At 37.5% G+C, this 14025-nt stretch overlaps 1 protein-coding gene across 5 annotated transcripts in view; it reads right to left on the bottom strand.

Moving 5' to 3' along the window:
- Positions 1-14025, bottom strand: part of RALGAPA2 (Ral GTPase activating protein catalytic subunit alpha 2) — a 275841-nt gene that overhangs the window by 176958 nt on the left and 84858 nt on the right. For 4 of the 5 annotated variants that reach the window (XR_004644914.1, XM_034764036.1, XM_034764035.1 and 1 more), the window contains 5 exons: positions 10837-10977; positions 6614-6751; positions 4470-4567; positions 2715-2805; positions 2359-2535 (listed from right to left, as the gene is read on the bottom strand). Coding sequence is in view for 4 of the 5 variants with exons in the window: in XM_034764036.1 (XP_034619927.1) it covers positions 2359-2535; positions 2715-2805; positions 4470-4567; positions 6614-6751; positions 10837-10977 (645 nt within the window). In the remaining variant the exon portion in view is untranslated. The remainder of the gene's footprint in view (positions 1-2358; positions 2536-2714; positions 2806-4469; positions 4568-6613; positions 6752-10836; positions 10978-14025) is intronic. The other variant, XM_034764037.1, reaches the window with a different exon arrangement.

The raw sequence follows: 14025 nt of genomic DNA, 5'->3' as shown, positions 1-14025 counted from the left end.
TACCAGAAAAATTCTTATGTTACCTGATTAAGTTACTGAAATAAAATCTATGATGCACTTATTAAAAATTAGATGGAAGGTAGCCTTTACAAAGAACAAAGCACCAAAAGAATACAATACATAGTCATAAATGTTGTATCCTATATGTCAAAGTTACAACAATTAAAATGAAAAGGGTAAAGGAAAATTACTAAAAAACTGACTTTTCTTAGGAAGTTCCCTTCATTAGATCCATATTCTAATGCATTTCCTAATGACACTGGAGACTTCTACATAATTAAAGCATATGCACAATACTATACAAAAAACTTCAACATAGAGGGTGAAAGCCTGCCCACCTCTCTCCCCCCAGATCAGTAAGAGTTTTACTGACTTCAACTGGACAAAGATTGTACCAATACAGTGGTTGTTTCAGAGAGTATAAATACTGAATTAAAATTTACCATTATCTTCAGTCTGACTTTCTAAATCTTTTAATAAAGGGAGTCTGCAATTCCCATTTCTGATTCAGCATTCAAAGCTAGAGCTTGAAGACATGGATTCCAAATGTTTAATATTGGGAAAATCATTGTCATGAGGAAAGAACAGCACTGAAGAATAGCACATTCTTTCTTCCTGAATCATGGCTAGCAAATGGGATTTCCCCCTTATTTACTTATACAGGTCTGTCGCATCTTACGCGCATTTAGCATGCACGATTTCAGCTTTACGCGGTCGGCAAAAAAAAAGAGAGAAAAATAAAAATTTTAATACTGTACCTGTAGTGCAGGGGATTCCGCCCGCCATTGAACTCAATGTAATTTTGACTATACGCGGTTTTTGCTTTACGCGCTAACCACGGAACGGAGCCCCCGCGTAAGATGAGACAGACCTGTAGTATCTTTCTAATCTCCAATAAATGCACTCTATGAAAGTAAAGTGGTAATGAAGTTTCTATCTGAAGGAAACGAGATAAAAAATAAAAAGCAAGGAACAAAAGCACGAGAATATAGTCAGTACCACTATATTCTTTGATAACCTTTGGAAGGAACTTTGTATAGGTACTTGACATGTCTTTAGTTTTGCCCCCTTACTGCTTTCCATATGAAACAGAAGTTAACTACCATTTCAGTCTTCTATTTTTATACCAATTATCAATCATAGGCCATCAGAACTTTGTTCTTTAATCTCCAAAGCTACACTTACAAGGTTGAGCCAAATACCTGCCCTTGTGTACAGACAACCTGCCTCTTAAATCTTCATAAAGATATTAGTTGCTTCTCATTAAAATATGATACATTTCAAGAGTTGGCAGGCTGGAAGAGATATTAACTAAGTATAGGATTTTCAAAAGTGTCTCAGTGATATCATCAATTATTCCCTGCGTCCACTGAAGCTAGGATGAAAAGTAATGGGCTTAAGCTGTAGCAAGTGACATTTAGGTTAGATAATAGGAAAAGCTTTCTAACTATAAGGATAGTTAACCTGTGGAACAGGCTTACCAGGGAGGCGGAGGAATCCCCATCATTGGAGGTTTTTAAGAGCAGGTTGGACAACCTGTCAGGGATGGTTTAGGTTTACTTGGTCCCCTTCCCTCAGTGCGGGGACCTGGATTTAATGATTTCTCAAAATCCCTTCCAACCCTACATTCCTATGATTCTAAAATGGTATCTAGTGTAATTAAATAGTAGGATATTAAGTTCTACTGCCAATTTTAACTCTAGTAGACCCAGTTTCTTAACCCTTACATGATATTCTTGTGACTACAGATCTCTTTCTCCACTTTCTAAATATCCAATTACTTATGTCACTACCAAATCTCAAGATGAAAGATAACCAGAGGACAAACAAGGATCTTGGAGATGTCCTTCCCTTTGAGATACTAGTGATGTCTGACATTCTTTTCACTATCACGTTTTTCCAGAATTGTCCCTCATTTAATAACATTCAGTATACATTTGCTGGGTGTGTTTCATTGTCTTCCATTTTCGTGTGTGTCTGCGTGTATTTTGTTGTGCAACATTTGGCCTAGGGAATCAAATCGATACATCATTGTGATGAAGTGTAAGAGGAGTGTTAACACATTCTCTGAGGAAGGGTTAACTTTCTAGACACTAGTGCAGTACACAGTGTTATTAATATTATTCAAAATTCAGAAAATAAAGCATTACTACGATTTTACAATATTTTATCTTAGAAGGTGAACCATGCCATTAGGGTTACATTTAATGTCAAATAATTCTCATCTCAGTTAAAACAAACACTTTTAAAAAGCAAAAAAGTGCATGCAAATTGAGTTGTATAAACTAGCATGTGTAAGTTCTACCGTTTTGTGACAAAAATCTACAATATCTATTGCATTTTCTTGAACCTAGGTACCTGTTAAATTTGCAGCATCGGAAGGACTAAGCTGCAGCCAGTGACGAGCATCTGCATCTACACAAACATCTGTTGGTATATTAACTTCATGTTCTTCTTCACATGTTTGCCAGGGGACCAGGCTAATCTCTACTTCATTATTGTAGCCAATGAACATGTCACTGCTAACACTTTCACCTAAAGTAAACAGGAATTACTAAGTGTCATAAGCAATGTTCTACAATAAAAAAAAAAAAATCTTATTTTCAAAGACATGGTTAAAGGTAACCAATATTATATATGTGATTAGTCAAATTAGCACGTGCCACCACAAACTACTACTCCTTAGAAAAATAATTTGGTTTCCTGGAACTCACTCATTTCTCTTTCTCTATGATTTCCAAGTGACTGCTGCAAGTCTGCTTTCAAATCTAATTCAGCTGGACTGCTGCTCCTTCGTATTAAAACCTTCAGAAAAAATATAAAATTGAATTCCTCTCAATTCATTTCTGGTTAATTTGAAAAATATATCCCATAAGATGTTAGAATACTTTCCTCTATTAAGATGCATATACATTTATACATGAGTATCACTGAAAACTAACTCTGACTTATTCAGAGTTAGTCCTGCCTCAGTGCAGGGAACTGGACCAGATGGCCTACTAAGGTCCCTTCCAGTCCTACATTTCTATAATTCTATTAATAAAAGACCATATCACATAAGGCATAGAGTAGGAGCATGTTACTAGAGTTAATTGCTGTGGAAACTTTAACTCTAAATTTCCTAGATTATATGGGTGTTAAAAACTTATCAGTTAAAATGTTACATCAAAAGGTCTGGTTTTTTTTACTTGCAATTAATATTCTTAATTTTTTAAAAAGGAAAGATGACCTAGATGTCAAAAGACCTTAAGGGTTCTTGATACATTGGTCAGGCCTTATGACCAACTTTTCACCCTATTTGGTTTCTCAGGCCGAAGCACTGCCATCCAGGAGGCAATGAATTCATTTGCAGAGGTTGTCTTTCTGGAACATGTGGCCCCACAGCTGATTTTTGTGGGGAAGGAATTGACAACCAATCCTCAGGCATATGCAGCATGTTTGGAAGACTGCATACAGTTTTGTTTTTCCCAACAAATCAGGTTCATGTTGAGCAGTGGTCAGATAAATCCAGCATGTAGTAATTTTTGAGCTGTGCACTGGTTCACATAATATTTTCAGTTATTTATGCAATAAATATGGCCACAACCTCAATATCAACTTGCCAAGGAAGTGGGAAGTGTAATATTGATGGCAGCATTATCAGGAGGTAGTAAATAGTTTGACCAGCATGTCAATAACATAAAAAGGGGGGAGGAGGGTTAATCTCTTACTCCCACCACCATTGTCTTTGCCTGAATTGGGTAAAGAAACTGCAGCAGAGCAATACATAGTGTTCCCCCTCTGTTAGAGCCAAGTGTGCAGTCCCAATGTTGCTTTTAGATTACACCCACTTAATAGCAGTGGACCAAACCAGAGTTTCAAACTACAGTCATCAATTTGATATTGCATTGCACCTTTAACAGTATCACCAGTTTCAATCATCAATTATTTCTGCTGTTTATTCAAAAGTAACATGAAAAATTAAAAAAACCTGTCAGTCAGAATGCTGACATAGACAAAGTTTTGAAATAAATGGCTGATGGTGCAAATTGTGCTGAGAAAGGCATTTCTCTGAACACTTCATGAACTATCAAACATTTGTTTAAGTACTATGCAATTCGGTAATGAATATATTTTAATTTATATGACAGTTATGAACTCTGTGTTTATTTATATATATATACATACACACACACACAAACACACACACACGTATACATAGTCTTTATCTGTTGCTTTATGTAATCTTCATTATAGTATTTCCATAAACGAGTGTTACAGCCTTATAGTATTAGAAGATGCAGAATATTCAAAATACTTGCTATTAACAGCTACAGTTTTATTCCAATTTCTATATCAATGGGATCCACAAACTTAAAATTTCAGTTGTTATACTTTCTAAAGATTTATATTAATAATTAGAAATGAAAAGTTCTTAGGACCTTGTCAAATATTAGAACTTGGATCAGAGTCTATCAATTTTGCCTTACATGTTCGGCTTCATTTTCTTTCTTCATATATCCCTTCTTGTCTTGAATGGATTTGGAATCCAAACAATTTAAATTCTGCGAACTCTCAGTCTTTTTATCTGCATAATCAAAATTTTAAAAAGTAAACAAATGAGACAAGAAATACAGACAGTTAAGGAAATGGAGTCTGTGGGCTAATTCTAAAACGATTCAAAACAGCACTAAATAAGTGCATCTTTTTCATCTTTCTAATATTTACAGAGAAGTGACTGAATATGACATTCTCATATGATAGTGTAGAATTGTTGTGAAATCATTTATATCATGAAAGCATTCAATTATGTGGATAATTCCCTCATAAATAGTGTAAAAAACTGCCGTTATGAGAATACAACTAAAATCTTTAGCTGTGGTGTGTGAAATGTAAACGCAGTGCTAGATTCTGGAAATGACAAGTTACACACCAATCACAGATATTTTCAGTGGCTTTCATTGTGAGACAAGTCCTGTTTTAACAAAGATGATATTCTACACCTCCAAATGACAACTGCCTAAAGCCAAACTGATTTTTACAACTTAACTAAAAACGAGACACTTGTCAAAGAGAATTTAGTGCTTGTGAAAAGCGTTGGAACAACAGAGCTGGAAAATGAAGTTATATTTCCCACAGAACAGATAGAGCACATAGAATGGCCACTCAAGATTCCCAACACCTTTCCACTAATGTGACCTGTCTGCTGGTACTTCCTTTCTGGGGCATAGCAGGTAAAATATTATCAGGCTATGTGCTAATGGCAAATCAATTATACAATGAAATCAAATATCTCACTAAACTGCTCAATGTCCATTTATGAGGCCCTTCAATAAGGCAGATAAGAAAGTTTGCTTGACTGTTCCCTATACTTCTTAGATGAATGGCAGGCAAATGGATGTAGCCAAGAGTATAGTCAGCATCACAGCAGATAAACCCTGGAGGAAACATCTCAAACTATATAGGTAAATTATTAGCCAATGATAGCTGTCTTTCAATCATTGGTAAGGTACTCAAAGCCCTGGTCTACACTATAGAGTTACGTTGGTATAACTACGTTGCTCAGGGGTATGAATAATCCGCCGACCTAACTACCAGTGAAGACAGCCCTATGTCGGCAGGGACCTAACCAATGCAGTGTTTTAAGTGTAGACCCGCCATAGTATAAAGCGCCTGTAACTAACTCACATGGAAGGTTGCAACATATTCTCCAATAAACAAAACATTATAAACAGGAAGTTTTTATGAATGCTCTTGTCCACACTGGGGAAGAGCGAGAGTTCACCGAAGCTATTTTGAAAACTGGTCAGCTCATTAAGTTTACCACCTGCACGTAATTAATGTTACCACTGTATTCCTCTACAATGGGGAGTATGTGCAAAAAGAATTACTTATGAGCAGGAAGCGTTAATGTTTTATTGGTGACCACTCTAAGCTTACAGCTATACTGGAAAATTAGGACTTGCAGTTCATCAGCGGTTGCACAAGGAGAGGAAACTGTAGTATTCTAATGTGTTCACCAAGTCATCTAACCCTGTTAAGAGTTCAAATTAATTAACACTACCAAGAACTCCAGTATAGAAAAATACAATCGTAGCACTACTTTTTTGCAAGAGATAAATTACATTTTAATTATGATCACTAAAGAAGAACTTGTTTTTAAAGCATGATGGTAAAAATAAATGGCTCTTACCTACACTACAGCATCCAGTGACGCTGAATTAGGAGCTGCACTGGTAAATTAAGTCCTAATTTTTCTAATGTAGCCAAAGACTAAGGTTAAATATACTTTCCTTGGCCATTTTTAATGCACTTTCAAAGGGTTAAAACTAACTTTTTAAGTGAGATACTTATACTATGGAACATCCTCAATGCGTGGGTGGATGGAGATATTCGGAGGTATTATTTTAGGAGTATGTTTATGTTACATTTAAATTTGTTATTTAAAAAACAGGGTTTAGAACACTGAATAACAGGATTTATTGTACCATAGCTTAAATGAACAGACATTATGGCATAAATATACATTCATACAACAGCAATGGGACATTTTTCCTTCCAATTCACAAATGTAGTTTAATGAGATTCAAAGGCAGCTTAATACTGTATAGTTACTGTATGTCACAAAATTTACCTTGAAAAAAATCAGAACTAAATTGGTCTGTAACATCTGAAGTGCTACTGCTTCGAGTTAGTTGTTGGTCCTGGTCTGCAAAGAGGCCACTAGACTCTGCTCCTGTTGTATTTTCTGATTGCTGAGCTTCTTCAACTTCTGCAGATTTCAATTAAAATAAAATGTGTTACAAAGATTCTAGAAGTCTTTGCACATTTACTACACACTAACATAGCAAAGTCAGGTGAAAAGATGAACAAGCTAAATATTTAAAACACATAGAAATTATGAGAATAAAATGAAAAATTTCAATTTTAGTTACCAAATGCTCTCCACAACTGAAAAGAAATGCATTAAAAAATGTATTCCAGCAGCAGAATTAGGAAGAGGTTCAGAGAAGGGAAACTTAAATTATTAGAGTCATAGAGCGGGTGTTGAGAGCCGGGGAAGAGGGGGGATGTGTCACATGGAGAGAGATTAAAAAAACTAAGACTTTTTAGTTTAGAAAGGAAAAGGGTGAGAGAAGATATATAAATTAATGAACAGTATAGAGAAGACTAATTTGGTGTTCCCATTTACTTTTCCCATAATAAAGGAAAAAATGGAAACTTAAAAAGTCAACAAATTCCAAATGGATAAAAAGAATATATATATATATATATATATGTTTAATAAACACCTTGCATAACTATCTAACGGGACTCACTTCTAAGGGATCTGATTCAGAAAAACAGATTAGTAAGTCTCAAGCAGTATTAGACATTCATAACAGTAACGGTAAAATCTAGGGGCAGAACATTCTCCCCATTCCTACTGACTCCCTCATAGCCTATTCCCCTAGTTATGCCTTCCTCAATCATCCAGCATTCACCGCTGACACAGACTGGGCACTGAACTAAATAGACCATTGGTTTGTTCCCATGTTGCAACTCAGACTTAGGTGCCTCCTTACACATACAGGAGGGGATCACCTTTCCTGCAGTCCTTAGAATGGGCACAGAAAGCTGGATCCTTTCCTGGGGACCTTATGAGATTTGTAAGTTGGGAGAAGAATAGGAGATAAGGAGCAGGGGGAGGGGGATCCCTGTCCTTCCAGTGGATCGTCTCACATCCATAAGAGCAATACCTGCACATCTTAGGAGGTGCACAGGAGGTCCACTCTGCAGGTATTAGCAAATGTATACCTCTCCCCCTTCCCTATACTCCCTACATGCAGGTGGTATAAGGAATGTGAGGTTCTGTGATTAGCCTTATGAGATAGGTGGGCAGAGCTTAAACATATCCAATGTGAGCCACAGATTCCTTTTCAGTGGCCAATCAATCCTTCCTAACCTTAGAAAGCTTGTTCTTTCTTGATGAGCAAAATCTGAATCATTATTCACCTGACAGGCCTAATAAGATGGTCAGTCTTTGGACAGTTCTATTTAGGTTCATCAGGGGCCTTGTGACCCTGAGGGCCATGAAAATCTGCCAAACCTAATAAAACCATCCTCCCCCCACCAGAATCATTAAGAGATCCCAATTAACCTATTAAGGCTTATGAAGGGTTGGACCCCTCTATAAGTCTACTAAGGCATGTTGGAAAATCCTCAGCAAGTGTCCCAAGGCTATTAGCAGGGTTAGTTAAGTATGAGCAATACTATCTGCTGTGGTGGGGACTGGATAGGGTTTTTAGCATGTTAAAAAATTTAAGTTACCTATTTGTTATTAATTTAACTGCCTCAACGACAACACTAACTTGGTTCAGGTTTATGTTGCCAGGAAATTTGTTTTGCATTACCAATTTCAGAAAGTCTGTTCAATATATATATTAAATATACAAAAAGAAAAAAGTTTAGAGATTTAAAGCATTTTTAAAAATTACGTAAACCATAACTTTAACATACTCTCTCTCATTCCTTCTCTCTTTATAAGACAGCAAAACCTCCTGCTTGACAGTTTCTTAGATGATATCAAATATGCTTGTTGGGAAAAATGGAGACTCAGTTTTAAGTGTTAGCTCTTGGATTTAGGTGTTAAAGTCTGATCATGTTTCTTCATAAGATAGAACAAGACAAGCACACAAAGGTGGAGAAAGAAAAGGACAGCAAACACAGCAAAATTCAGCATCTGTCTCTGTCTACAGCTGTAATTCATTTGCTGGAAAAGTAACATGAGTAGCACACAACCTTATTAGCCTCTTCAGGATCTGGCAAACAACTACCAGAATTGAACTATGGTATCACTTTATCTTGCCTCTCTGGACACAGCAAAAGATTGAATAGTTTGACTTGTCCTGGCAGGTTAAGCTGAAGTCTCATTAGACTGAAGTCAAACAGATAAAGAGAAGAGAGAAATATGAGGAGTCAAGTGGGGAAAAAGGGAAAACAACACACAAGCAAAGGAGTGACAGCAGGAACCTTAGATACATATCTCAGGGGTTAGTCAGAACACAATTGTGGAGATGATTCTTTGTGAATAGTCATAATTTCTCCCAGGATCAAGAAACAGAAGATCTAAGAGTTTGATGGTAAAGTCATGGGTCCTAGCATATGGTTGTGGTGGTAGTGACAGGCCTGGCAGTGATGCTAGTTAATGCTCCCTGCCATGCCTAAGCTAACATCCAGCTCCTTCTTAGAAAATATCCCAACGGGATAGCAAACATATCCTATCAAAACTGACTCTTCAGAACAAGTATCCAATGATTCACATATGCACACTTCCTCTCCTCTTAAAAATGTTTTGGTCTCTTGCTAGGGCAATTCCTTGGGAGCCTGGAAAACCTTACTCAGAATCTTTGTTCAGACAAATACAGATTACACCATTGATTCCAAGCTCTGGTTTCTTCAAACAATATTACATAACAAGCATATAAGGTACACTGAACTTTCAATAAGCTTTCAACTCACTGAGGGACAATTCAAGGCCATCCCTGAGAATTCAACACAACTCTTCTCCACTCCCCCTACCCTTCCCTACTCCTCCACTATGCCTTTCAAACCTTTGTCTGTTGGCACCTTTGTTCTGCTGCCCCTCTCCATGCCTACCTCCTGCACATCTCCTAAAGTCTACATGAAGTGAACACCAAAGGTAGTCTGCAGAAGGGAGCCGTGGGGCTAGCAGGGGATTGTGGTGGGGACCAACAAAAAAGGAAGACATTCCCCTCTCCACACTCTCTGTTGACCACCCCACCTTTGAGTGTGTTCGTTTATAAATGAATTGCCTGATTCACTTCAATTTTAATGGAAAATATCCTAAATTTCACATTGATAAAACTCTATTAGTTGCTTTACATGCTGAGACCTCTCAAAAGTGAGAATTTCCATTTTTATTTAAAATAAAGCTTAGATCTCCAGCACTAACTTAATGGGTCTATTTTTAGTTCAATGGAGTGGTCAAGCTTGTATCTTTCAACAACAGAAGTTCATCTAATACAAGATATTACCTAACTCAGCCAGTCTATATAATTAATGGGAAGGCAATTAAATTCAGATACATTTTAATTTAGTTACAAAGGAAGACATACCTAAATAAACTGTAGGTCAAGATAAATCCTTAATGTTTAAGTGTATAAAATAGAATAGTTTGTGGGGCTCCAAACGTCTGAACAAAAACAGAAAATGATACTGTCTAAGCCTCGTATGTTTATGTTTCTTATTACCAAAAAATTATTTAGATAGAAAGTTTTTTTATTTCTGAAATCAGGATCCCCAGGAAAATGTCTTTAGAGGCAAACATTTACAATTAGCATTAACTTGTGTTACCTCATTGTTAGATTGATAGTGAATGGGATTTATTGTCGAAAAACCATGGCTGGCTGGATTTTTCCAGCATGATTTGTTTTGAAGCATCATTCAAATAGTTTTAGGAATATTTTCCCTGAAACTACTCCAAAAAAGAAATATTTTAAAAGGTTTTGTTCTTCACTTCCTCAAAATGGTGCCCCATTTTGACAGTAAGTACAGATCCAGTGACCCAAAAATAAAAATCACTAGAATTATTTAAATATCAGTACTTACCAGCCCAAAAAAATGATAGTGAACATGAGAGAACCTTATGATTAAAGAGGAAATATCTCCCAAGGACTACAAAATGCTGCTTTAACAACAGAAGTTGTTACTGATTAATTGTAAGATAAGGAGAGACAGAGAGTGCAGTGTAAACCATACTAATGCACTAGAATAATTAAAGACAGAAAAAGCCAGCAACAGCAGTTTAAAAAATATAAAGAACATTTAGATACAAGATGGCTTTAAGTACAGTACCTGAAAGTCTGTGAGAGCAAGAAGTGTAAGAGATACCAGGTAAGAGAGAGCTCACAGTGTGAAGCAGAAGAGGTACACTTTTAGTGGCTGGCAAAGCCTCATAAAGATGAACACAGTTGCTGATAGACTGGCTTCGCTTAGCTTCCAGGGAAAAATAAAGTAATAATTATGTCAGAAGAACAATAAAATATAGGGATTTTTCTAAGGATATTATTTAAGTGCCATGGCAAAATAAATGCAACACACATCTGAAACAGTTCCTTAACATAAATATTCAGAAATCCTACATAAAAATGAATTCCCATACAGTAAAGGTTTGAATGTGTTGGAATAAAATTGCCACATAATAAATGTGCAATAATCAGCATGTTTTTTTTATTTACAAGATTGTGAAATATTACAATACCATATTTTACCATAAATCCATTTTGTCAATTAACATACAGGTCATCTTACTAAATCTTACTCAGTAACTCTGTAAAATTATGATGTGCCATCAGTCTAACCTATCCCAAATCTTTAATACTTAGGAATATTAGAAAACAGAAGAGAAATATATCCAACAATGTGTGCATCTCAAAACTAAATGAATGGGAAATTTCTTCCCTGATAATTTCTTTTCTGTTATCTGTCTCTCACAGTTCGGAGATGTATGGGCTCCTCTCTGCAGTTCTGGAGGCAGTTCAATATTGTAACACAGTCTGTGCGGGCCATGCCCCTTCTCTGGCTTGCCACCAGACAATTCATTCCAATATTGTGTACAATCTCTGAGACTATAACATGCAACAACAACTTCAAAGCCAACCAGTAAACTATGTATAGCAGCCCACAAACTGTAAATATAAAAATTAAATTTTGTCCTTTGGCTAGCAGAAAGGAAATGATCTGTTAAGAAATTTCCCATTCTGCAGCCCCACCAACTCCACAATTCTGAGGTGTATGGGAAGGAGCAACCAGTGAACAGAAATAGACTGAGATAGGGAAAGTTTCCCCCTGAAATTAAGTATCAAACTGGCAAGCTGTTTGTGGACCAATGCATGCAACACGTTCCTTCTGAAGGAGGCCTCTGCAGAGGATAGCATGTCCACATTCTAGCGTACAACAAAGGTGTTAACAGAGGACCTTGTTGCTGCCCTGCAGATTTCCTCAATGGAAGCAAAACCTTTTTCTGTTCATAATGTCACCAAAGACCTTGTGGAGTACACCTTGAGTTCATCAGGAAAAGGTTCATATGATGCATTGTATGCCTCTGTGATGCATAATTTGATAGTCCAAAGTCCATTTTTAGCACTTCTGGTGGAAGGAGACAAAGAGCCTGACCTCCTTGTTAATTTGATGCTCATGAAGTATATTTTTAGTGCTCTAGGAGCATCTAGATTATGCCATAGCCTAAGTTGTAGGTCAGGGGAGAAAGATAGGAAGACAATTTTCTGTAACGCATGGAAAGAGGAATTCACCTTTGGTAAAAAAAAAGCATCTAGATTCTGGTATCACAGCGGTCATACAGCACATTCTTGTGTGCCTCAGAATCATGTACAAAGTCTGTCCCCACTTTTTTTTAAATTTATACACAAAATTAAAAGGGGCATCCATTCAAGGCTCCAGGTGCCCCTGACATAAATTATAAAAACATTAAACTGCCCACAGAACACCTTCAGCACTAGAATCTCAACCTTATGCCAGCACTCCTTATTGGGTCTGCTGGGTTAGAAAATCATCCAATTCCAGGAGAATTTTTCCTTATCTGACAGACATAGTGCAGAGGTACTGACTCTGTCAATTTTGGGGGGCTGCTTGCCACCCGGCTCCGCCCCAGGCCTGCCCCCCTCCACCCCTTCTCTCAAGGCCCTACCCCACCTCTTCCCACTCCACCTCTGTTCTGGCCCCTCCCCTGAGCAGGACGGAGGGGAAGGAGCTAATCAGCAGGGCCACTGGTGGGTGGTGAGCACCCACTATTTTTTTTCCTGTGGGTGCTCCAGCCCCAGAGCACCCATGGAGTTGGCGCCTATGCCGTGGTGACATTCAGAACTATCCCTCCTCCTCCACAATAGTACCTATGCATGCAGGAACACTCGCCCCACACCATGAAGCTCTTGCAACTAACCTACAGTGCGGCTGAACAGTAGAAATTATACTAATGATTTTGTTTAAAGTTTTGGCAATTGAGGCTTCAACTGCCCATTATAATGCACTGCAGCATTAACCTCCAGCCCGCTCCTGGACAGTTCAAATATATTAAGTCCATTATTCCTTTAAGGGACCTTACATGGAGTTACCCAGTCACATTAACTTGATAAAACATCAAAACAAATGTACTAACTAATTGAGTACAAGTAATGAGACATTAGAGTCAGATATGGTCACAAAAAAATAAAGATAAAATGCTTTCTAGTGCCTAACTTAAACTATATTAGATTTAAAACAAAGTTGCTCACGTGTCTCCAGCAGCATTACTGACTAAATATTTCAGGTCAGGACTACTCCCCCATAGACCAACAGCTGCTTCTTTTGTCTTCTAAGGTGCAAAGAGTGAGGTGGAAAGGGAGGGAGGGAGAGGTGTCTTGGGATATTTACCCCTTCTTTTTATAGTGTCAGTCCCTCTTTGAAAAGCTTTTCCAGCTGAGAACCAAGAGACAGGGAATCTGGTGGAGGAAGGAGACCTCATGCTGTTTCTTTGCTAAGATGCAGATCTCTTTGTCCCTGTCCCCTTCCTTGCCACAGAATGGCCACTTGATAGGTGGAGGCCCATCAGCTTTGTTGACACCTGGATGGGACATCAGCTTACCTTTTGTCTTTGAGAAACTGTTTTAGCTACTCCTGAAACTTATCTGGGAAATGCATTTCAGCCATGATTTCAGATTATGTTAATAAATTTACATATAATGTTGTTACCTGCATTTTACTATGATATTACTGATCAGCAAGTTATGAATTTTCAAAAGATACGTCACAAGGCATGCCCTGTACAAAGAATATTACATCAGGTGCAGGGTGTGAATCCAGGGGTACATTCCACCACACTTCCCCCCTTATAAAACTGAAGTAGGGTTAGCCAAGAAAAAATATTTTGCACATGGCTGCAAGAATTCAATCAGAATGTGAACCTCAGACATCTCACACTCAAAGCAAGATTCACATCCTTAGAAAACAAACCATTTGCTTGCCACCAAATAGTCTTTCCTTACCCTG

The sequence above is a fragment of the Trachemys scripta genome, chromosome 3, assembly GCF_013100865.1.
Source record: "Trachemys scripta elegans isolate TJP31775 chromosome 3, CAS_Tse_1.0, whole genome shotgun sequence".
In the NCBI taxonomy this organism is placed as follows: domain Eukaryota; kingdom Metazoa; phylum Chordata; order Testudines; family Emydidae; genus Trachemys; species Trachemys scripta.
Note: the sequence above shows the minus strand (reverse complement) of the source record. Positions and strands in the feature narration are given on the sequence as shown.